Source organism: Teleopsis dalmanni, chromosome 1, assembly GCF_002237135.1.
Source record: "Teleopsis dalmanni isolate 2A chromosome 1, ASM223713v2, whole genome shotgun sequence".
Lineage (NCBI taxonomy): Eukaryota > Metazoa > Arthropoda > Insecta > Diptera > Diopsidae > Teleopsis > Teleopsis dalmanni.
In genome coordinates this window covers 11,324,350-11,347,681 of record NC_051846.1, presented here as the reverse complement: position 1 = coordinate 11,347,681, position 23,332 = coordinate 11,324,350, and the positions used below count along the sequence as shown (strand labels likewise).

Here is a 23,332-nt window from a genome sequence, read left to right as displayed (position 1 = left end):
TGTAAAGCAATAAAAAGCATTTTCCTTGTGCCTGATATCCTCACCTACATGGAATTCGAGCTTACCAAAGAACTTCAGGAGTTGAGAACCTTTAAGCATAACCCTGCTTTGACTATTAGATATCTTTGGTAAAGGCAACTTCTTTTTGCACAATTTAACTAAAACTATTCAGAGTATGTATTAAATAGGGATTTAATACATATTTCCGATTGCTTGATTCACAGATAGAACAAAGTAAAAAAAGGCGCTAAATCATTCTTATGCCGTACTAATAAATTCAAGTTAATCCGTAGTTGCAAAAATATCACTTCAGGGTTATTTTAATATTACTTCAGTTACTCTCATTTCACATACTTGTGAGAGGTTCCACGGCGGCGAAACACATAACAAGCTTGCTAAGGTTAAGTAAACTTACTTTACAGTACTCCTCACTATCCCTCGATTTTGAATGATATTGACTTATTAGACTGCATCTGTATTTATAAAGAGCGATTATAAACGATTAAAAAAGGCTTGGGCTAACTTCAAAAGACTAAAAGACACTATTGATCCTATTGATTTTTAGAGACTAACTTCTTAGTTTAACCATAACTAAAATCAAATTAAACAATGGTTTCTTAATTGAACATGCTTCTGTTAACGACCACTTTTCAATCTGCAATCTGCTAGTCTTATGCTCTTGTCCTGCCATTGCCAAGAAATAAATCCAACATCTCCTTATCATTTTTATTGAAAACACATGAGATTCAGAGTACATCAAAAGATATTGCTAGGTTTCTAAGTAGCTTTCAAATACAATATTTAACCGTGCTTAGGAGACTCTAGCTCAGAGATAGGGCTTAGGAGACTCTCGCTCAGAGATAGGGCATTCTTAGTTCCCATAGGTAAAAGTGTATCATTATGCCTTTTTAAAATAGTACAAGTAAATTTATTTACAAAAAGGCATTCATTAGTATCAATTCGATTTAGTTCAGACTAATTATAACAACTGACTAAAGCTTTAAGTAAACATTGAATTTGATATTTTATGTGCTATCTTTAACTATTGCATTTTATGAATTTAACTCCTTGCAAATTTTTACTTAAATTTTTTTCTGTCACATTATGACTTTGTGACACTAACAACTTTTACTTGTACTGCTTATCATTTGCATATTTTATTTCCGACTTTTGGCTTGGCGTAGAATTTCTCCTTCAACTGTAGAACTTTCTGTCTTCTTAATATCATAACCTTTCAGATTTACATTAACTGTTTTGAGCCGTTGGACATACTGAAACTACTTATAACTTCCTCTTTAGTTCGTAGCAGGAAGAAAAAATTTATTCACTTTCTGCAATCTAATTTTAATCCAACTTCCGTTCCCTTTCGCGTCATATTTGATATCCTTATTACGTCAGTTGTCAACATTTGAAAGGATAAAAAATTTTCCGCTTGTGTCAATGTTGGTAAAAATAAGCGTCAAACTTAAATTGGGTTTTAAATTTTATGCGATTTTCCAAAGCAAAAGAAGAAACTTCAATCGGATTTTTGTTGAAGAAAACCAGAAAAAACATTAAAAACTCAGTTATTTTTTTTTTGTGACAATTTCAAAGTATCTCTAATGATACTTAGAGCTTATGACATTAGCAATGATTTTTTTTGTTTAAGTAAAGAACATTACGTTAAGCTTTTGTACGCATAATGCACATAAGTAAATTACCTAAATAAAAAACTGAATTATATTAAAACAAATAGTTTCCCTAAAAACTCAAACCACATCCTTGAAAAAATGAATAAATCCATTAAAACTTGGTGTGCACAACTGTGTATTGAAATGTAGATTCAATGCCCAAAATTTAACTGCTTTTGTATCTGCAAACATGCAAAATGTTGCATCAACAAAGCACAGAACAAATGGAAAGCAAATATATAATATAAATAGCATTGTCATACTATCCTATCATACGTTGTGCTAGATTACACCTGAGAGTTGTTTTGCACTCACATCTATGACAATACTTGAAGTCTTTTATGAGCATTGCAGGATAATAGACACAACAGCACAGCTAGGATACGCAAGATGCTAGATGGGATGCTTGAGCATTCAAGCAAACTTTGATATGAGCACACAATCTTGTAATTCCAATGCACTTTCTTATTGTCGGCAGAGAATCCTCGAATATCAAAAGCTACTTACGAGACATTAAAAGCATATTTACTTAAAGAAATATATTTGACTGATGAAACCCCTTATGGTGTGGAAGTTATATGCGATTATTCCAAACATATGTATTGCTTCAAGTTATTATATGCGTTGTCTTGTAAAATGATTTAAGCATGGAGAAATTAATATTATCAGAAGATAATTGATAAAGTTGTATGCAAAATAAATTAGAAATTTTTCGTATATAAAGTCGTATTATTCGTACAATTTATTAAAATAAATTCAACTTGATATATCTTTTTTAGTTAGTTAGAAATACATTAGTGTAACTTAAGTACCTGCAAATTCGGTGATATCATGAACCGACATATATTGAAAAAAAATACAAGATGCTCGATTACTTTAGCTTCTTCCTGAGGTTTATCGCACTAGCATATTTTCTCTCGATTTGATTTTTGTTATAGATTATATATTTCTCCTAACACCTTAGTGTTCTTGATCCTTGTCACAAAGTCTAGGTATACATAATAACATCCGTATCTAACCTTCTTTCTTCAGTAATATTTTTTCACTTTAGCTTAGAAAAATATAGATTTCAATATATATATAATATATACATATTATATATTATATATACATAATATATACATAATATATATTGTTTTCCGACTGCAGTACAAAAGTCACACGAAATGTTAAGAACCACTTAAGTCAAATGTTAACATATGAGAGATAGAATGTATGCCGTTCTCCTATAATTTTTTATCTATAGTTGACGTTGAGCTAAGCCTTTTTTTCATATTTGGTACGGATCCCATATTTGCTTGTCACAAAAAAAAATTATTTATATATTTCTCTTTCGAAAATATTTCTGCTTTATATATTATTTGATTATTGGAATATCTTTATGTTTGTCTAGAAGTTTTTGGATCTGAAAAGAAGGGAATATTATCTTCAACTGCAGTTTCTGAATATTCAGCGGCTATTTGGAATATTAAAATTTAATATAAAAAATTAATATATCTGTGATGCAAATGAAGTAATACCCTACGTCTACGAAATTTGAAAAAATATTTTACTTTATTGTTTATTATGTTAGGTAAGGTTAGGTAATACCGGCGATTTCAAGGGATCTACTTAGCCCTATAGGCACATTGTATTACCGTGTTATTAAAAACTCAGGGGTTCACTTACAACCTTTGGCAATGCTTATAACGCTTTTTGAAGGGAGGTCTAGCAGTTTGCCAAGATTTTCAAATAGGAAAGCTTCTAAGTTAGTAGACGATAGATAGGAGGCACTTTCATCGTCCTCACCACAACCCCAGCAGATATGAAAGGTAGATTTAATCTTCTTGTATGGGTACCCAAAATGTAATGACCTCTAAGTAAACCTACTACAAGACTGATATATTTACGGGGTATCTAAATAAGAGAGAGTTGAATTTCCATTTTTTTTTGGAGCATAGCCAAATTGCATACAGATGCCTGCATATCGTTGAGTCTTCCCCTTTTTTGTTAAAAAGTTCGGCACATGAGAAACTCAGTGGCAGTGTGTATGATATTAACGATATACACAGATGGTTTAAGTGTAAGAATTAAGGAAACCACTCGGGTTTCCTGAACCACGCCACCTAGCTAGCTCCCCTGCTTCACAAGTGCCAAAAATATCCATATGAATGGGGATCCAGATTAGAGATATATTGAACTGCATCGATATCTTATTTGGACATAGATAGCAGTCAAAGATTGTCCTAGCTGTAAACTAGAGTGAACTCAAGGACTTTAAAGCAGCTTGACTATCTGATAGTAAGTTTATATTCCTTTGAAGTATCATCTACTTCTAGGCAAGCCCTAAACTCCCTAATAACAATTATAGATACTAGTTTTTTTAAATATGGTAAATATCTTTTTTTCTCCATTTAATCAAATGAGCTATTCCTAAATTTTTTTTAATTATTCAATATTTCGTTACAATAATTTGTGTGATTTATTTTAAATTTCATATATACACATTCTCATAATTAAAATAAATATATTCACTTTATTATTGTTTAACATCCATGTGCGTAGGGTACTTAAATATTATTCACGGCTTGTTACGAGTCTTGAGTTCTAGTATTTTGTGTTGGAGCGACTGGTAACAATGTCCTATTTTCATTTCTAACGAGCTTAAGTAATTTATTGTCCTGTGCACAGTCTGTGCTTCCACCAGCTCCACCAGCTCCACCAGCTCCATCAGCTCAACACTCTCTAACTGTGCAACTCTTTTGCAGATAAAATCTTAACGATAGCATTTAAACATTTGTAGTTGCAGTATATTTCAATTATGCAAAATTTTACTGCAAAAATCCCTCTGCATTCCTAATGGTATCTTAAATTAAGCACTCATGAAAGTTTAATATTGAATGCTTTACGATGCTTTTTGTTGCGTTATTTTCATATTTAAAGAATTTCATTTTTAGTTTAAATCTACAATGGCTTCTACAAATTGTCAACATATAAATCAGGAATTAACTTAAGTCTAAGGGAATTCTATATGAACTTTTCTAATCCTATCTATTATCATTTTACTTTATCTTATAACAAATGTTAATTCTTCCATTCACAGTCAATGTTTTACTTCTTTCACGGTTACATATACAAAATAAATATTTTAAATATAAAACTACGGATTTACTAAGATATATTAAACAAGTAAATAAGTATATATTAAAAACCAATATATTCTATTTTAAATGGTCTTATGGTATATCAGTTTAAGTTATACATCACAAGTTATATGAAAAAATGATATGCTATATGCGATTCTTAAGAACTGATTCTGTTTACAAACCTAACATATCTGTTTATCATTTAAACAAGAGAATCCTAGTACTTGCCGAGCAACATCCTGAATTCTTGGTGCCATAGAACACGACGTTAAACCCAAATTTAAGCTTTTACAAATCCTTTATAACTGAACTCAGTAATAAAGTACGTTGAGAAAGTATATTCGGCTATATGGACGACTCTCTAATATATGAGCGTCCTAGGGCATAGTAGGACCAGCCAAAAGACACTAAAAAGTATTAAGCAAGAACATGACCATATTCTAAGGTGAAATTTATACAATAGCTAGATGTGCTCTGTTCAACATCGACAGAAACTTGCATATTCAAATACCGTAATACTGACCGACAGCCAAGCTATATCAAGGCACTCAACTCTGACCAGGTAACATATAGACTGGTAATGGAATATCTTGATAGGCTTACACACATTAGGACAATACAATCAGCTATCGATTCAAAGGGATAGCGGGGCACATTGGAATATCGGGTAAGAAAGTAGCAGTTGAACTAGCTAGGAAAGAGGCAGTCTAGCGGCTAATGGATACAGAACCATTCGGCCAGAGAAAATTAAACAATTTTACAGAATACTGTGACAAATTACTAGGATTTTAACAATCCAAGTCAATTATAGGTATCATAGTAGGTTCAAGGACCTTATAAACCTGACACTGTAGATTAAAAAAACAGCTAGCGAAACTAGGGATACATGCTAAAACTAGTTGTAAAACTAGCTGAGAAATCAACGAAAAGTCGGAAGGTATTAGGAACAAAAATATTACAGATTCAAAAGCTTAGACTCGTTAAAGTAGGAATTATACTACGGTTTATCGAGAGGTAAGCGAACTTAGAAAAATACTATAGGTCTAGTAGGCGTACAATAGATCTTAAGGTCGCAGTGCAGATACCCACATAGTAATAAATAAACAAATGGATTATTAATAACTTAATCTTGTATTAGTTTCAAAATTTCAAAACATTATACTCGTATGTACCCGCCTAATATTTAATATAAAGGTTTATGTATATTGTGTGATTCCCTAAAATATTTTAGTATTGCAAAAAGTAAAGAAGAAAAGGAAAACATGAAACGATTGTTATTTATATTAAAAATTTTTTATTTAAAATTAACTTTTTTAAAAATGTTCACTTTCTTGTATTTATATTTGATAAAAGAAATGACTGAGCAAGAATATGAAATTTCATTAGAATGTTTTCCTTGAACAGGATGTATTCTAATATCCTGTCCACAGGCATAACAAAGTTAGGGGTCATATTTTTTTAATGGGCTGAAAGTTAAAAATAATGAACTACAAAAATTAAGTAGCTGTGAAGATGAAAGATTCTTTTGCTTCGATAAACATTTTTATCGCTTTTCCTTTCAGAAATTGTTTTTAAGATAACAAGTAAATGCAATAAAGTGTAAATAATTTGTTAAAAAGTTAGCTAGGGTGCAAATTGCAGAATAATGAAACCAAGTAGGAAACGCTGCTAGAGTAAACTTCAATGGAAATGGAAAAAATCTGCTATAAGTAATTATGAAAAAGTTAATAGTAGAAAAAGCAAAGTTGAATGTTGTGTTTATTTTTCAAGGGTTAAATGTATTTTTTACTAAAGTGATTATTTATTTTTTTGTATCAACAAATTAAAAGTTACTAATAATTATTTGCAATGTAAGAGTTAAGATACTGTGATTAAAGCACTACTTCAAGAAACTATAATAAAGCCAATAAAAGTAAAGAAAGCAATAATTATTGCAGATAAAAAATAAATAAAAATGTTTAATAAAAATCGAATAACTATTGCATACAGAAATAGATTATATTCTGGTACTTTCAGTCTCAAAAATAATTATTTACGAATAATTAAATACAAGAAATATTTTCAAGACCACTGATGATGGGTATTTGGCAATACTCGAAACAGCTGTGTGGTCAGCCAAAAATTCAATTAATTAAAATAATATAAAAAATAAAATTTTTGTTGTTGTAGTTCACTACTGTTCGAAAAAACCTCTTTAGAAAATAGATTAAAAAATGCTGTATTCTATTTATTAGTTATATTTCTTATACATTTAGTCTACAAGCAATTTATTTTAAATTTATAAAGAGGTTTTTCGAACAGTAGTGAACTACAAGAAAAATTCGTTTAATATTATTTTAATAAATCGAAATACACCTCATCAGTGGTCTTGGAAATAATTCTTGTATTTAATTATTCGTAAATAATTTTTAGAGACTGCTAGTACCAAGAATCGAACTCGTGCCCTGCCAAATTTGAAGCTCAGGGTCAGCGCACCTTAACCAACTGACCCAAAGCCGTACTTGACGTTTATGTTCGCATAGTTTTCTGGTGTTTTGTTAATTTCCTGTGAAAGTTTTATTAACAAATCCACTTTCTGTGTTTGTATTAGAACGAAATCATTAACCAGCTGTAGAGTAATTGAAGTAATTAATTATATTTTTATTTTTAATACGAATAGTTACATTTCAATACTATTCTGTTGGTAAATTTATTAATTTTACAAAAATATTTAAGCATTACGTGCTGAAATGTATGCTTATAAACCTAAATGAATACCGCAGCGCTTGGCAGTAATCTTTAAGTCGTCGTTAAAAAGCCTTTAACCTCATTTTTTCCGCCCACTTACATGCCATGCAAATATTTTCCGTATATTTCGGCCAAAGCTGTCTTCGCAATAAAACAGCAAATTATTTCACTTGCAGTGATTTAAAATTTTAATTGCTTTTAAGTGTGAGTTTACACACAAGTGCATAAGTACATGAATTCCTTTTGGGCTCTTAATCCTTGAACATACCCAAAGCCGCATATATTTTTGGTAATTTAAATTGACTATAGGAGACGAGGTCCGCAGCAATGCGTGCGAATGGAAACGCGGCATGAAATATAAGGATTTTGCATTAATTGAGGTCAGCAGTGTAAATGGAAAAAATAAATAAATCAGGAACAATATGTTAAGGATAATGCAGACATTAAAAAAATGCACATAAATTATGTGCAAACAACAAAAAATATTTAGTGCAAAGGACGAAGTGAAACATTCGCAAGAGATTGTCTCTGACCATAAATAATAAGAAAACTAAAAGCAAAAATTTAATCAATTATTTTTATAATTTATTAATTTTTTTTTTCTTTAAAAAAAATCCGTTTGACTACTATAAAGTTTATAATTAATAACAAAAAGTCCATCTATGCTCTAGTTCAAGCAATTTGATGCATATGTTGGTGGCATAATTGTCACATAAATGTCTAAAGTGACTTCAATCTGTTAAGAGTTCTACTACCTTCACAATAATCAATTAAGTGTACAAAGTCCACACCGAACCATTTGCCTTAAAAGGATACAAATTTCATGAGTTATTGCTCTGAGCATACCTAGAATTTATGCTTATGAATCCTTAAGGAAATCAAGTAAACGTTCGCTGCAAGCAAAGCAAAGTGCACGTTTGCATTTATCTTCTTTAATTAGTTTATGTCAAATCTGCATTAGAATTACACACCATATGTACAGTATCTTCCAAAAGACTATGCTTGATATGGTACATGACAACATCGCCTGTATGTATTACACAGCTACAAAATTATTAATTAATTTTAAAACATTTGAAGCAATAAACTTTTACAGGTGAATTTATATACAAATACTTAGCCACTATTTAAGTTACTCAGTAGTCATAAGAGGGCATTCATCCAGACGTAAATGTACGTATGGCATAGTTTCTTGAAATAATAAGCCGCTATACATTTAAGTATCTTATGTTGCAATACCCTTTAGACATGCAGATATTTCACAAATCAATTATTTCATTTGCCGCATACTTGTTATATTGATATCGCCAATTCACATATGCATGGTATTGGGCAAAAAGTAGTCGGCGTTTATCTACTCATTTAGAAAGTCATTTTTTGTTTGAAAAACGTATCTCGATCTATGATAGATCTATGATCTATGAAATCTCGATCTACTTCAACAATAGTTAGCAGATATAATAGTAATCGAACTCTCTGTACTGAAATTGAATAGTGACATTATGGCAGTTTAAAAGTGTTTTGTAGCAGCCCCTTATAGATTTTGAATCAATCATACGATAATATTATGAAGAATAAATATCTTAACCAGAAGAAGTTAAGATAAATTTATAGTTGACTACAAATTCAGGTTAAGCACATCTGAATGTATGCTTCGACTATATCTGAGTGTATCTAAATCAAATGAAAGTATCTATCACTAGTGGTTCTTGCTATGGCATATGCAAGTTTAATTTGTTAGATTTTTATGATTTAATCGTTTCTGAAGAATATATGTACCAGGACTAAAAGAGTTGATTATATTGTATGGTGTAGTTAGTCATCCACGACGATTATTATTATGCACGATTCAGCAAGATTCACATGAAAGCATTATTTGCGTAACGTTAATGTAATCTGTGTAAACTTTAGTTGAAAACTTCAAGTAAATATTTTCAGATTCGTTTCTATTCCGGTGTCGTTAGTGATATTTTAATAAAGGAAAATAATTGTTGTGAAAAGTTAAGATGCAAGATTTTTATGCGCGCAACTAACGAGCTGCTCATGGAGTATGAAATATTTAACAGCAGAAACTTTTGTGAGAATTTATTATTCGCATTCTGCGCAATTGTAATTTTATGAAGAAAAGTGAAATGAAATTTTTAAAAGGCGGCACAGCATTGAGTTTCATCTTCCTTTTTTTTTTTTGGTTTTGGTACATAATATATACAAATTTTTTTTTTTTCATATTTTTTCCTTTTAGCCGTGGGGTGCAATTACAAGTTTTAAGCTACAAAATGAAACACTGACTAAAATGCTGAAAAGTTCTGTGGTTCTCTGCAATCTTCGTTATTTTTTTAATTTATATGCAAATATCAAGGCACCGAAGGATTGTTAGTGAAATGAATTTCTGTTAAAAATAAAAAATTAAAATTATATAAAGAAATAAAATTTCTTTATGTTCATTTTTAACGCGCACATTGAGATATTAATTTTAAGTACGTAAAAAAACAGAAAAAAAAATTAAAGCAATGCGTTTTTAATTGCAATAAAATAAAATGAAATACTTTCAATTGCCAATTGCCAAAGAATATATTTTTTTACACAAATATGAACACTTAAAAGCAATATTTTTCTGCTGCATGTTAATCTCACACTGGAGTTCTTCTAAAAATGAAAAGTAAAAATTAACAATGAGACAACTAAAGCCCGACTAAAGCAGCATCCACCGAGAGCGAGAGTTGATGACTTAACGATTAATTGGGAGGACAGCATTAAATACCTAGGCATCACGTTTGATAAGCGGTTTACTTCGCAAAAGCACATAAAAGTCAAAAGAAATAGTTGCGCAAAAACACTGTAATGCTTACCATAACTTTTCAAACACAACAACAAGCTAGTCTAAAGCCAGATGATTAGACCAGCTCTACTTTTTGGGTATGTCGCGTACAGCAAAGCTGTCGTTCCTACTATCCAGAAGCTACAAGTTACTCAAAGTCAGGCGATCCGAATACTCTTCAGAGTGCCATCGTACATCCGCACGAATGACATGCTAAGAGACCTTAAAATAGATCCGGTCAAAAAATACATAAGGGACAGAGCCCTGAAGCTATATATGAAAACGGACAGTAGGGCACTTAGCACTTTCTAATCTCAGAGTAATTACTAACCGCACGGGGCATTGTACAGATCTTAGATCAGTCATTGAATAATCACGATGTTTATGAGGAATACACAAATTAGTCACTGAGATGGGTGGGATTCTGCAGAAACCCTCCAGCTATTAAAGAATAAAAGTGGCCAGATGCACTAATTCGGAAAAGGCTCAACATTAAACGTATGTAATTTATGAGACACTTTATTTATTGAAGTTATTTTAATTTAATGTATAAGTATGCATATTACTTACCTATTTACTGCCTGTTTAACCACTACTCAACCCAGCTGTCTTAATATTTCTGCTTGAAGTTTAAAAATTCAACTAAAAGCTCTGTCAGCATATTTCAGATCTTCTACTTGTTTTGACGGAGGCCACTGAATGGCATATCTACTGTTTACCAACAATATTTCTATATATAGGTACTATATGTATATATGTATTTCTCATATTTTCACCAAACTGTTAGATAAATAAATGCGGCGGAAGTACTCGGACATCTTTTTTCACTTCAAAGGTATCTAATAGGTACTCAGCATGATTCATGCGACATTTGAACTTGGCGTAGATATCATTATAATTTAAGGGTGAAGGCTTTATAGTTTAATAGGCGAACTTTGTCTTCGAAGTAACTGCCATAGATATCTATTATTGAGTATGTATATAGTAGGTATCTATACACCAATAATACCAATAGGATATTATTCGGTTTAGCAAAATGGATAATCTTGCGAAAGGTTTGACATAAATGTGTGGTGTGAAGCTATCTTCTGAGATTAAATAAAAATACAAAGTTTATATTTTAATTTAGTTAAATATTTTCATTTATATAAGGACACGTAATTCAAATTGATTGCACATCCAATTTCTAAAAATTGATTTGTCCTTTGACCAGGTTGTCGAAGATGATAAGATGTGAATATGAAGTGACTTACACTACATGTAAAACCTAATAGGATTAAGTTGTAATAAGAGCCAGAAAGTAGCAATACAGAAAGGAATAAGCATAAAAATAAGAAGGAAATCAGTATAAATGCATATCAAGAGGACATATAACACTTTACATTTCTCAATAATAATTTTTATGATTAAATGGGTGGTCTTGGAAAAGTTTATTGATATGACAAATACCTTAATCCGCTTATTCGCATACATTGCACTCCGCTCATTCGAAGGTGGAAGGTGGAAGGAGACTGGAAGCGTTTGTAGAGATTATCATGCAAATTGGCACAGGGTTTCTTAACCTACTAAGCAACAAACGAAAAGGATTTCAAATTTGCAATCTCATAAATAAGGTATGTTCCCCAGTTTTAGTACGAAATTCCAACACAATGTGACTTCAAGATAGCATAAATTTGAAATTTATTGCATAAATTCTCATAAATTTACCGGAACGTAACCGCAATGGCATTGCGTGTATCGTCTTAGCTTCTTCTAGGTGGGATTTAAATTGAAGTTACTCTCGGATTACAGGCATTAGTTGTTGTTTATTATATTAACTTTTTATACAACTTCAGTAGGGAACAACAACATTTCTTTGTGATTTATGACAGGTGAGGATTGCTTGCTTGATAACTTGTATATCCTATATTATACAATTATAAGGAGAGTTATAAAAATATTATAAATTACTGAAGTATTATTGTTAATTAGAAATTAAATTAATTATTTATAAATTGTTAAAATATTTTTCAAGGTTTATTAGAATAATAATTAGTTAAATCTTTTATATTAAATACTTTAAATAATATCCTTGAATTCAAAATACGAAATATATTTTTTATGATGTTTGCAAGTAATTCTATTCTATTTAGAATTATCAAAGCGACTCTTGTTTATTAAATAGAAATAAGAAATCTTTTTATATAGTTTTTTGTTCTTTTCAAATTCCATTTATCAAATTTGTCACATTTGAATAATGGTCTTATACTTACTGAAAAATAGTTGCATGCTTCTTCTTGTTTGGAAAGTGCAATTGAAATTTCTTCTTCACGGCGCCGATATATTTGCATACTTGTGTCTGTTACTTTGTGTCTGGTAGTTGGTACATGGTTACTACATGGAAACTGCAATTTATTTTAGTGAACATATTTATGTTTCCACCTTCGCTGTACTCTATTCCATGGAACTGAAACCAAGGATTGCTTATTGCAGTGTGAGGGTTCACGGGCTTGGATGAGCACTGCAAAGTGCTTAGTTTGTACTTACGTGGCTTATCTTTTGTGTTTTTCGTTTCGGTCATTTATTTCATGCAAATGAGTTTTCAATAAGGATTTATAGCACAAGTTCTTTAAAAAATATTTCTTATAACTTTGGAATAGATGGTACTTAATTGCAATGCATTGCAAGTTCATGACGGAAGTGAACTCAATAAAAAAATATACATGTTTGAAAAGTAAAGATTTAGTATTGAAATGAGTTTTGGTTTTTCTTATGAATTCATTTAAGGATTAAGAATGTTCTGTGACTCGAAATCTATTTCGAATTCTAAAATCAGCTGTTTTGAATATGGCAAAATATACATCATCACTGGTCTTTGCAAAAATCGGTTCATTTAATTGTGCGTATATAATTATTGGACTGCAAGAGACAGAAAATTGAACTCTGTTAGCATTGAATCGTGGACCGGTCTTTTCCTGATTTTTTTTATATATTTTCTTCATGCATTGTTAGCATATTAATTTAACAATAAATTATAATATAATATATAATATAGTATTTACAAATTTTATTTTTGAAACAATAGTACTTGTTTGGATTAAATCAAATTTTTCTTTGACCGAAAAAATCACTGAAAATAAAAACCATAAACTTGAGTGAATGAAATTTGGTATCTATACACCTTATCCTTTGCTTTTATGCCCCTCGAAAAATTAATTACTTATTAATTAATAAGGTTTTAATTAAGGTTCCTGTGATATGTCTAAGAGTATAGTACAATTTCTTAAGACGAATTGTACTGCTATGAGAGACAAGGATCAAGAAACGAAATTGTGAACTATTTTAATAACAAATGAGTATAATTTCTTAGCAACATTTTGAGTTGTATGCGAAATAAGGTTCAAGGAGCTATTATTAAAAATAAATGAGATCAGAGTTGTTTTCAAGTTGTGCAAGTCTTACGCTATCATATTATTGAATATTGTTCAAGTATTCTACCGTGCTTGGCATAATGATATTGTTTATAAAATCCAAGATACAGTTAACAAAAACTCGTAGAGCATACTAAAATCGTAAATGGTAGATACGTTATGACAAATATATATATATCATATATCTAAGTTACAACTTAGGAAAATGGATAAGTATTTATGTCACTTAAATAAATAAGTAATACGTTGTGCAAACATTATCTTGACATACCCCATATTCATCTACATATAGTATATACTTTTATATTGTTCGTTTTGGTTAATAGCTACTGTATTATATATCTAAGTATTTAAATGTTGGAATCGTTTAACAACTATTCAAAAGAACCCACTAGTTATTCAGTTTTATATGTAAAACTTTTAAATATATTTTTACTTTGAATTTCAATCTCATTAGCATTCATTCTTAACTGCAAGATTTGTTTTAAAAGGTAGTATTTTTAGTATTTTTTTTGTTGCTATAAAAGTATTAAGAGTCTTGTTAGTTTATTTGTGCTTTTTTAAAAATATTTATATATGAATTTTATTCAGTTTTGTATATTGCCACTATTTTCTTATTATTTTTCTAAAATAATTTTTTTTATAATAAATTGTTTACACTTTTTGGAATGACACCCCTTTTTATGACCATAATACATTGCGTGAAATCTAATGCCTCATCACAATTCTCAATAAGATCCTTTAGAAATGAGAAATTTGCCAAAGAAACCGAAAGAAATGCTACAAATAAATTCGATTGGATGAAAAAGAATAGTGCTAATATACAAAAAAAATTCCTGTATAAAATTTATTTTAACTTTTAAAAACAAATAAGTAGTGACTTTGATGTACAGATATAAATACTGAATTTTAAAACAAATCATTTTATTATTATTTAAATTTAAAATTTTTGGTAAACAAATCTCATAAGTATATATGTGTAGGATAAATTCAAGATTTTCCAAAACAATTTTGTGTCCAAACGTATCCCATAAGCTTTCACTTGTATATGTTCGACTAGTTCGCAGTATAATAATTTGTCCATCTAAGCAGATATATAGCAAAAATTTAATAAAATTGTTAACATATTTATTAGAATTAAATGCGCACTTACTGTTCTATCAAATTTACGATGATAATTAAGTAAATGTAAACTCCAAAAACTTCTTGAAAGTTTCGATTTCCACATAAATATCTCAAAGACGGATACATAAAACGCAAGATTGAAAAGTGCTATAGAACTTTTCATAATATGAAGTGTCTTCCAATTTGGATGCATCTCTATAAGTTCAGTCATTGCCAAGACTAAACAGTAAAGTATGCCAAGAAGCAGGTAAAATCTGAAGAACTTAATCAAGCGCGTTGTCACCATAAACAATTTAGTGCGTACTGTATTCAACTGCTCCATGATTGAACGCAACTGTTCCACCAACACTAAACGCTCACCGCTCGTCATTGTTTGTCCCATTCGTAACGTACGCACATCATTCGATATGCGTCGAGTACAACGATGCAGTTCATCATAACAACATAGTAGAAGTATTAAAATCATCATCACCATTGTGAACAAAATAAGAAATGAAACAAGTGTGAAACAGCTGAACATGGTATAAAGCATATATGTTAGAACCCCTCTAATTTGTAGAAATGACTCGCTGAGATAAACTTCACCCATTAGTCGAAGCATGCTCTGTAATGCCAGCACACAGAGCACCACATGGGAAAAACGGAAGAAGTTCGAGTGTTTACTAAAACTCCGCAGTTCCTGTAGCAATTCATATACTTCACCTATAAGTATTTTAAACTGTGTTTCATGACTGATTTGATAAACTCTGGCTAGAAGGCATACAAAGTATCTCATGGCAAATTGACGCGTTACTACCCCTTTCATAACAAACAATGCGAAAAGTAAAGATGGTACGTAGATTATTGTTAAGAATATTGCTATGAAGCAATAAGTTCTTAAGAAATTCATAGTCTTAATTCGTTGGGTGCCTTTACAATAGATGAAAGTACATTGAGCCGATAAGATGAGTAGCCAATGCATGACCATGTACACTAAACTAATTCCGCGATTCAATATGTTCAATTTCTTCATGACTACTAAAGAGCATTCAATGACTTATTCTAAATAATGAAAATTGTTGACCATTCTATAGGATATTTGTTATTAATTCTAGCAAATAATCTCTGTCATTATATTTAATATTAATAAATTAATTTAAATGTTTGCGTTATTATTTTAATGAAATGTGTCAACTTGATGAAGTGAATTTTTCTGTATTCTAGTCTAGAATTATTTGAGTATTGGGAAGTTTCAAGTTCACCTAAAATAGTTAGCATGATGATTTTTGTTATTTTTATAATAACTACTGTGAGTATATATTTATAATATTTTTAAATTTTTTATGCAATCATTATAATAATAATGATTGCATTTAAATATGCATTTTGAACTTCTGATCCAAAAACTATAATTATTTTACTATAAGATTACCAATTTAGTTTTTCAGAAAACAATGCTAGTAACCGATTAGCTGGACAATCTGTTATCTAGAATCCTTTAAACGATTTTGCAAGAAAATGTAGTGAATAGGTATAGTTTCAAATTGAATTACAATAAAGTACAATATATATATTATAATAGGCAAATGACATATGAGAACGACAAGATTGACCACAAATGGTTCACTGAAAGAGTATACATACTTGGAATGCCATCTCAATGAAAAATGAGAAAATTATAAAAAATTACGAGTAGAAATCAAGAAGGCAAGATTCACTTTTATAACGAAAAAAAATTCTTATATTTCCGAGAGCTGCCATTATTATTGAGAATACGTATGCTGAATGTTATATTTCCTCCACATTGCCTTAAAGTGTATAATCGTAGACTTTAACTATTGAATCGATAAATAAACTTAAACCCCTTGTAATCTCGTATTATAGAGTTATGTTAAAAATGAGTTTGGATGGGGCAGGTCATTAATTCGGCAGCGCTATTATAATTTATAAAAAAAAAAATGTAATATCAGTAATATCTTAAGGTATCCATTAAAATACGGTCTAATCAAGTGGATCATTGAAATACGATTAATGAAAGATGTGAAGATGGACGAAGACTTTCTGACATTGGTTCAAGAAAACCATAGGTTACTTTTTTGGTAAGCTGTCAACAAAACAAAAATTGAAGTCATTGGATTTCTAAGCGGATGAACTTTCACTAAGAAGAAGAAGCAAACAAAAAGTTGTATGTAGAATATGAAAAAAGTTTAAAAAAGTTTTTTAATGTTTCAGAAATATTTCAAAACTGAGCGGCAAAATATTCTTTATTCAAAATATTCCAAAATATTAGTTATGTTTGCAGAAGACTTATATGTACTGTATCAGACTTCAGGTAGACCACCCATGGGAAAGCGATTCTTCCTCCAAAAATAAAATATTTCAAGAAATACAAACCCATTTAAAATTTGTAACTTTATTTGTTGTAGTAAATATATATATACATATGAAAATAGCTTGTATAAAAACATTTAAAAATAAAAAGATATCAAGTTAAAGAAGAGTTTCATAAATAAACTCGAATTTTGTTAATATCAAGGGAGAAGAAGTGAAACTCTTTAAATGAGCCGTTAACAATTTGACCCCGTGAATTTTTAAATCTTATTGGCTTTATTGGTTTTAAGGATATTGCAGCGAGGTTGTGCCATAAGAACGAATACAAAATGCATGCTGCATTCATTGCTGTACGCAGTGAAACTGCAGCGGAAACATATTTTTCATGCAGATATCCCTGAATAACTGACAATACTTGTGGTATCCGCCGGAAAACAGCTTAAGGTCAATTAAGGAGAATTTTTGTTTTATTGCACGTCGGCAATTAATATTTAAATTTGGTATTATATGAACAAAATTAAACGATTTTAAAAAAGGATACATTTATTTGATTAATATCCATTTAAATATAATCTTTGAATTATATTGAATAAAATTAATGAATACAAAATCTATTCTTTTCTTTTGTAATAAAACTTAAATAGTGAAGTTAACTTACTTATCGTTTGTACGAATATTTTCCATAAAAAAATCATATATAAACGCTTATAGTATATGAGTTTTAGTAACGTTTTGTTGCAATCTCTATTGGCGAGTTCAAAAACCACACAATTTCTAAGAATAAAAATAAGTTACTAAAAGTAATTGACATTCGTAATGTCAATTTGATGTTATCTGGCTTTGGCTAACAACCAAAGTTTGTTGGCGACATCAACTAGAAAAACATGTCTTGGCAATGGTCCGCTTGCAATTTTGTTAAACTGTTAATAGATCTAAATTTGAGGCAGCATACGAGGACTACACAAAAGACAAAGGCCAATGTAATCGTTTTTTATCAGTAGTTTTCTGCCCACATCAGTTTTGCAAAGTTAAATTTTCAGACTTTTTATAAAATTACAGAACGACTTGACATATCAAATGATTTGTGGGTAATATATGTACTGATGCGCTTTTCCATTTAAATATGGCTTATGCATTTGGTTGTTATAACTTAAAATTATTAGATATTTAATTAATTTACTACAGAAATGACTTATTTAATTTTCAATGCGTATTTTATACAACTTAAAGAGTAGTCCTTCTTTAGTATTACGCATCATAGCTTGCAGTTTGAAAAATTTAATAACAACACCTCTTCAGGTATTGGTCTTGAACTCGTCTCTATATTATCTATTGCTAAAAGAACGTTACCATTGGAGTGGTGTTGTTATTCGGAAAAAAAAGGCTGTTACCGTTTGAAAAATTGTTGAAAAAAATTAATTTTTGAATATGGTTTTTAGTTTGGAATGTAAACAAAATAGTAGGATGTCATTTCTGAAAAGTACGAGTAGATTAGCTGTGGTACTACTTCGGTGTTATGCTCTCTTAAAAACTGTTAAACGAACAAGGAAATTCGGAATATTCGGAATTCGGAAAAACCATTTCTCATAAATTATAGAATTTTACCATTTTTTAGTAACCTCTCTCGTCCAGATTTTTCTATTATCTATCAAAATCTATTTAGCTTTTCCCACGTTTTTATGTCAAATAGGTGTATTAAAAACTTTACATCACATATGATCATCAGTATCTTCTCAGCTTACATATGAACGTATATATCTATCATTGTGTCATAGACTTGTCGCCAAAGGCCTTCGTTAAAGTTTTAAATGCTTCCCTGTACTTAATTCATTTGAAGTTTCTCATAAACCCACTAATCTGCATAATCCATTTATATACCATAGTTAGTTCCATAAACGCTCACAACTCATAATGGACATTTTTTTATTTGCAATTACTTTTTGTTTAATTTCCTAAATGTTTTTATCAGTGATGGAAGTGTTATAAAGCTCAAGTCTCTCGCCAAATTCAGTGTCTTCTGGAACTTCTTGAAAGCATTTGCTGAACTATTAAATTCATAATGTTAACATAAAATCGATGTCAAAAGCCAATATACAATATTAATTCTGTGTATATGTATAGAAAACCGTTAAAAAGACAATTAAAGGACATGTTAAAAATATATGTTTAATGCACTTTATTAATTTATTATTTATTAATTAAAAAAATATAAATGAATATATTGGTTTTATTTTTGATATTCCTGCACTTATAGATACAATTTCATTTTAATTTCCGACTGATGTCTAATTCCTTTTAACGAGTTGAATGCAGAATATATGCGTTTCCATAGAGCAGCGCAAATGTTATAAAAATTAAAATTAATTACGCTAATTAAATTTGCTCATTTTTAACTGCATAAAAACTAAATGACACAGTTTGGAACGCGTAAGATGCAAAATGACGGCGCCATATGTCTGTGAGATTTTAATGAGCAACACTTTTTAATGCTTATCGCCATTCCGAAATTAAACTGTTGGTTTTGAGTGGCAATTTATAGTCCTTAAGCCAATTATCCTTTGCTTGCAAGGCTTCTAAGCTTTAAGCAAGCGTTAAACATTAAAAGTTGCGGATAATTAAATGTTTCTAAATTTTCATTCTACTGATGAATTAATTTTAAAGTTTTTTATCACATTTTTGTCAAAATATAAATTTGCATTAAATATTACTGAAATGAAATTTATGGCATTTTTTAAGTAATTTAAATTTAATATTCTTTTATGGAAATTATTTTTAAGCAATAACTAATTGAACTCTGAAATGTACGCTTTAGGAATTATCATTACTATTATTGAGTAAAGGGATCATGCACTGCAACCTAAAAGATCTATTGTGCCCATTAGTCGGCTTTGTGTGTTTTTCGAAATCTGATTTCATTAATGAAAAACAGTATAGAGCCTATCTTTCCTAGTCTTAGATCCTTATGATCCATGAAAGACCGTCCTAGGTGTTTCTTCCGCTTGTGTATCAGTGCTGGGTACTCCCTAAGCACATGGTATGCAGTTTCTTTCTCTTCTCTACAGTATCTGAGTTGGATTCAATTCTTAACTTTAATAAGTGATTATTATATCTACAGTGACCGGTCAATAATTCTTAGGATATGTTTTGATTGTGCTGAGCCATCTTTAAAGCGTTTTAGGTTGTAAGTCCTTAAAAGCATTTTAGCAAAGCATAGTCTTGGTAGCATTGCGCAATAGAGTTATCTTTCTTTTTTCTCTGTGCCAGCTTGTCTCAGAATCCATATTAGGTGAACCTGATTGGTCCAGCCAAGTATGAAAAAATTATCATTAACTTTTATATAAAATGATTTAAAATTAACATACAAAACTCTCGATCCAAGAAATTTATATTTAATAATCCAATAATGTTCGCAGAACCATAATAAAAACATTAATTTTTAGTTATAAAAATAACACTATTTTTTAGTATTTTTCAAAACATTATTTCTTCAAGCTTTCTTACTCGTATTCCAACGAGCCTCTATTTATGGATCACACTTCGGTTTTTCAAAAGGACTGAAATATACAGGGTAATTTTTTCATATATTGAAAATCATATTTAATGAAACAATTTTTTAAAGAGACGCAATGATCCAGAAGTCTAAAGGGTAGAAGACTAACGAATTCATTTTTTTTGCCAAAAATTAAAACTTTAACTGACGCGTCATAAGACACCTATAACTTACAGTCTGAATAAATTATATACAGACTATAAACTAATTAAAAAATTCGAATATATCCTCAGGCCAGTGATGATGAGTACTAGTCGAAACAGCGTTATTTGAACAGTCAAATTTTAATAAATTAGCTAAAATTTTTGTTGTCTTCTCATTTCTATTTGAACCATTCCAATTAGAACTTAAGTACACTGATCTTAAAAAAACACAAATTTTATATACAATTAAATGTCAATTATTAGCTCTGTTTCACTTAAATAACAAATTGCTTGTTATTTTAGGAGCAAATTCAAGCACTTAATGTGACCATCCTCAATGTCTCCATGTTATATTTACTATTTTAATCTATTTATTCATTTTGTGTTATTAAATCAATTGAATAACGCAAACTGAGTGAATTATTTTCTCTCAAAGCGTCTTGGGTCTGATAGGGACTTGGGATATACTACGTGTTATCATATGAGCAACAAACTGCTATATATGAAAAATTGCACTTCAATATACCATCACATGTAATATATAGCACCTCTTATACTGTTATATCATATTACTATTATATTATTATTATACTATTAAGTTGTAAGAATAGTTAATGAGCATAGAAGGATGTAAGCATAAAGTAGAGCTTTATATAATAAAGTTGTTGAAACAACAATAAATAACTGGAAAGGACATTTATAAAAATAAAAGGTACTTGTCTTAATATAATTTATTTTATATAAAAAAAATTGATTGAATTTTTTGCTAGATATAATTTTTATAAAATTATTTTTTTAAAAAGACATTACTTAGTAAATAAGGATTTCAAATTGCATCTGCATTAGAAATAAACTCTAATAATAGACTTACCTTATACGTACAGTAATGTTGATTAAAAAGGTAATTCAAATATATTTGTTCAAATGTAAAATATATAAATAAATATATAAAAGCTTAAAAATATTTTTTATTTAAAAAAATGAATTTTTTATTTGTGCAAAGTACACATCCGAAATATTTGGTACCTGTAGAAGTTATAAAAATCATTCATAAATTTTCCACAGCAATAACTTTTATTAGTTGCCATTATTTATTCTCATGCAGGATATAAGGGTTCGTTTGTATATCACCAACAACTTCATAAAATATTCTACTCAATATTTGTACGGGTGTTTTATTTTAATGACTCTATAAAGTAGATTTATGAACGCTTACAATTACGCGGTTGCCATTATGCTAATGCCGTCCTCGTAATATCGCTTATCGAATTTTAATGCACAAACTGTGAGAACGAAAGCAAGTACTTAAAAAGGAATTAAAATTCCTTTCCCAATGCTAAGGATTATTGTGCATGATATTGTGAATATGTGCTTCAAAGATAATGTACATAATGAGTTCTTTTCTAATTGATTTTATTTTGCGAATGCTAATGTGATTAAAGTTATCACAGTTCACGAAAGTGTAGGGAGAAAGCGCTCTGCATTTATAATTAACAACAAACAATAAATTTGATAAAAATCCAGGATAAAAGAAACTGCGTCAATACTTTCTGTATCACTATAACCTGCTAGCACACAAAACCGAAGAAATGGACAACTTTGTTCTCCGAACTTACCGAAGTGTGAACATGACTAGTGCTGTTAATCTCATAGTATTAAACCTTAAGATTCAATGTTGGTTCTGATCAAAAAATGAAATCTACCGGCTTCAAGACTTCAAGGGGAGTTATATTAAAAAAGTGACAAAAGATAAAGATTAAAGTTATGAATAAAACTAACATAAATTTTTTGTGACCATACCGGACGAATATAGGAACCCTCATCCCAATAATTGCCGGCCAGTCCAGAATAGAGCTAAGCAGTCCATATTACCAGTATTTTGTTATCACGCCTATCAAAGAAGAATGTTATATTATGATAACTGATACAGATGAGCAATTTTATGTGGATACAAGTGTGTAAAAATACTTTAAAAGAACATTAAATATTGAACAGATTGAGGATAATGATCGACTGAAATTGTAAATCACTCAGTATTTTAAATATTTATAGTATTTAAACGTATTGATATATAAACATGTATTAGGTGTCAATTCAAATAGTATTTAAATAGATGTATTTATTTATCACATATATTGGTATATGAATTATTTGAGGTATTCAGTTTTTGAGATACTACAGATATTTTTGTGTAGATTTTGTTTATCTCTCTGCAACTTCGATTAAACAAAAACTGGATGTTCTTGTTCAATACCTATTTTTCTGTCTACATGTCATTTGTTTAGCAAGTACTCAATGTATCAGTTATTGAAGGGTAATTCAAAGTCTCTATGTATAACATTAATCCACAAGACCATTATTGCCATTGGTCTATAAAGGTACACCTAAATCTTTTTTAAACTGATTGGTTCAAATTGAATCTTAATCATGCATTGGCGCATATGAATGAGAACA

The 23,332-nt window shown here is 29.8% G+C and overlaps 1 protein-coding gene across 1 annotated transcript; it reads right to left on the bottom strand.

Moving 5' to 3' along the window:
- Positions 1 to 14,690: 14,690 nt before the first annotated feature.
- Positions 14,691 to 15,650, bottom strand: LOC119677317 (uncharacterized protein CG32395). The gene is made up of 2 exons (XM_038088617.1): positions 14,904 to 15,650; positions 14,691 to 14,834 (listed from the first exon to the last, which is right to left on the bottom strand). The coding sequence occupies exons 1-2, from the start codon at positions 15,648 to 15,650 to the stop codon at positions 14,691 to 14,693; spliced, it is 891 nt and encodes a 296-aa protein (XP_037944545.1).
- Positions 15,651 to 23,332: the final 7,682 nt, after the last annotated feature.

Coding starts and splice junctions, on each gene's coding strand:
- LOC119677317 (XM_038088617.1), bottom strand. CDS start 15,650: ATGAGATACTTTGTATGCCTTCTAGCCAGAGTTTATCAAATCAGTCAT. Junction 14,835..14,903: donor ATCGTAAATTTGATAGAACA/GTAAGTGCGCAT, acceptor ATATCTGCTTAG/ATGGACAAATTATTATACTG.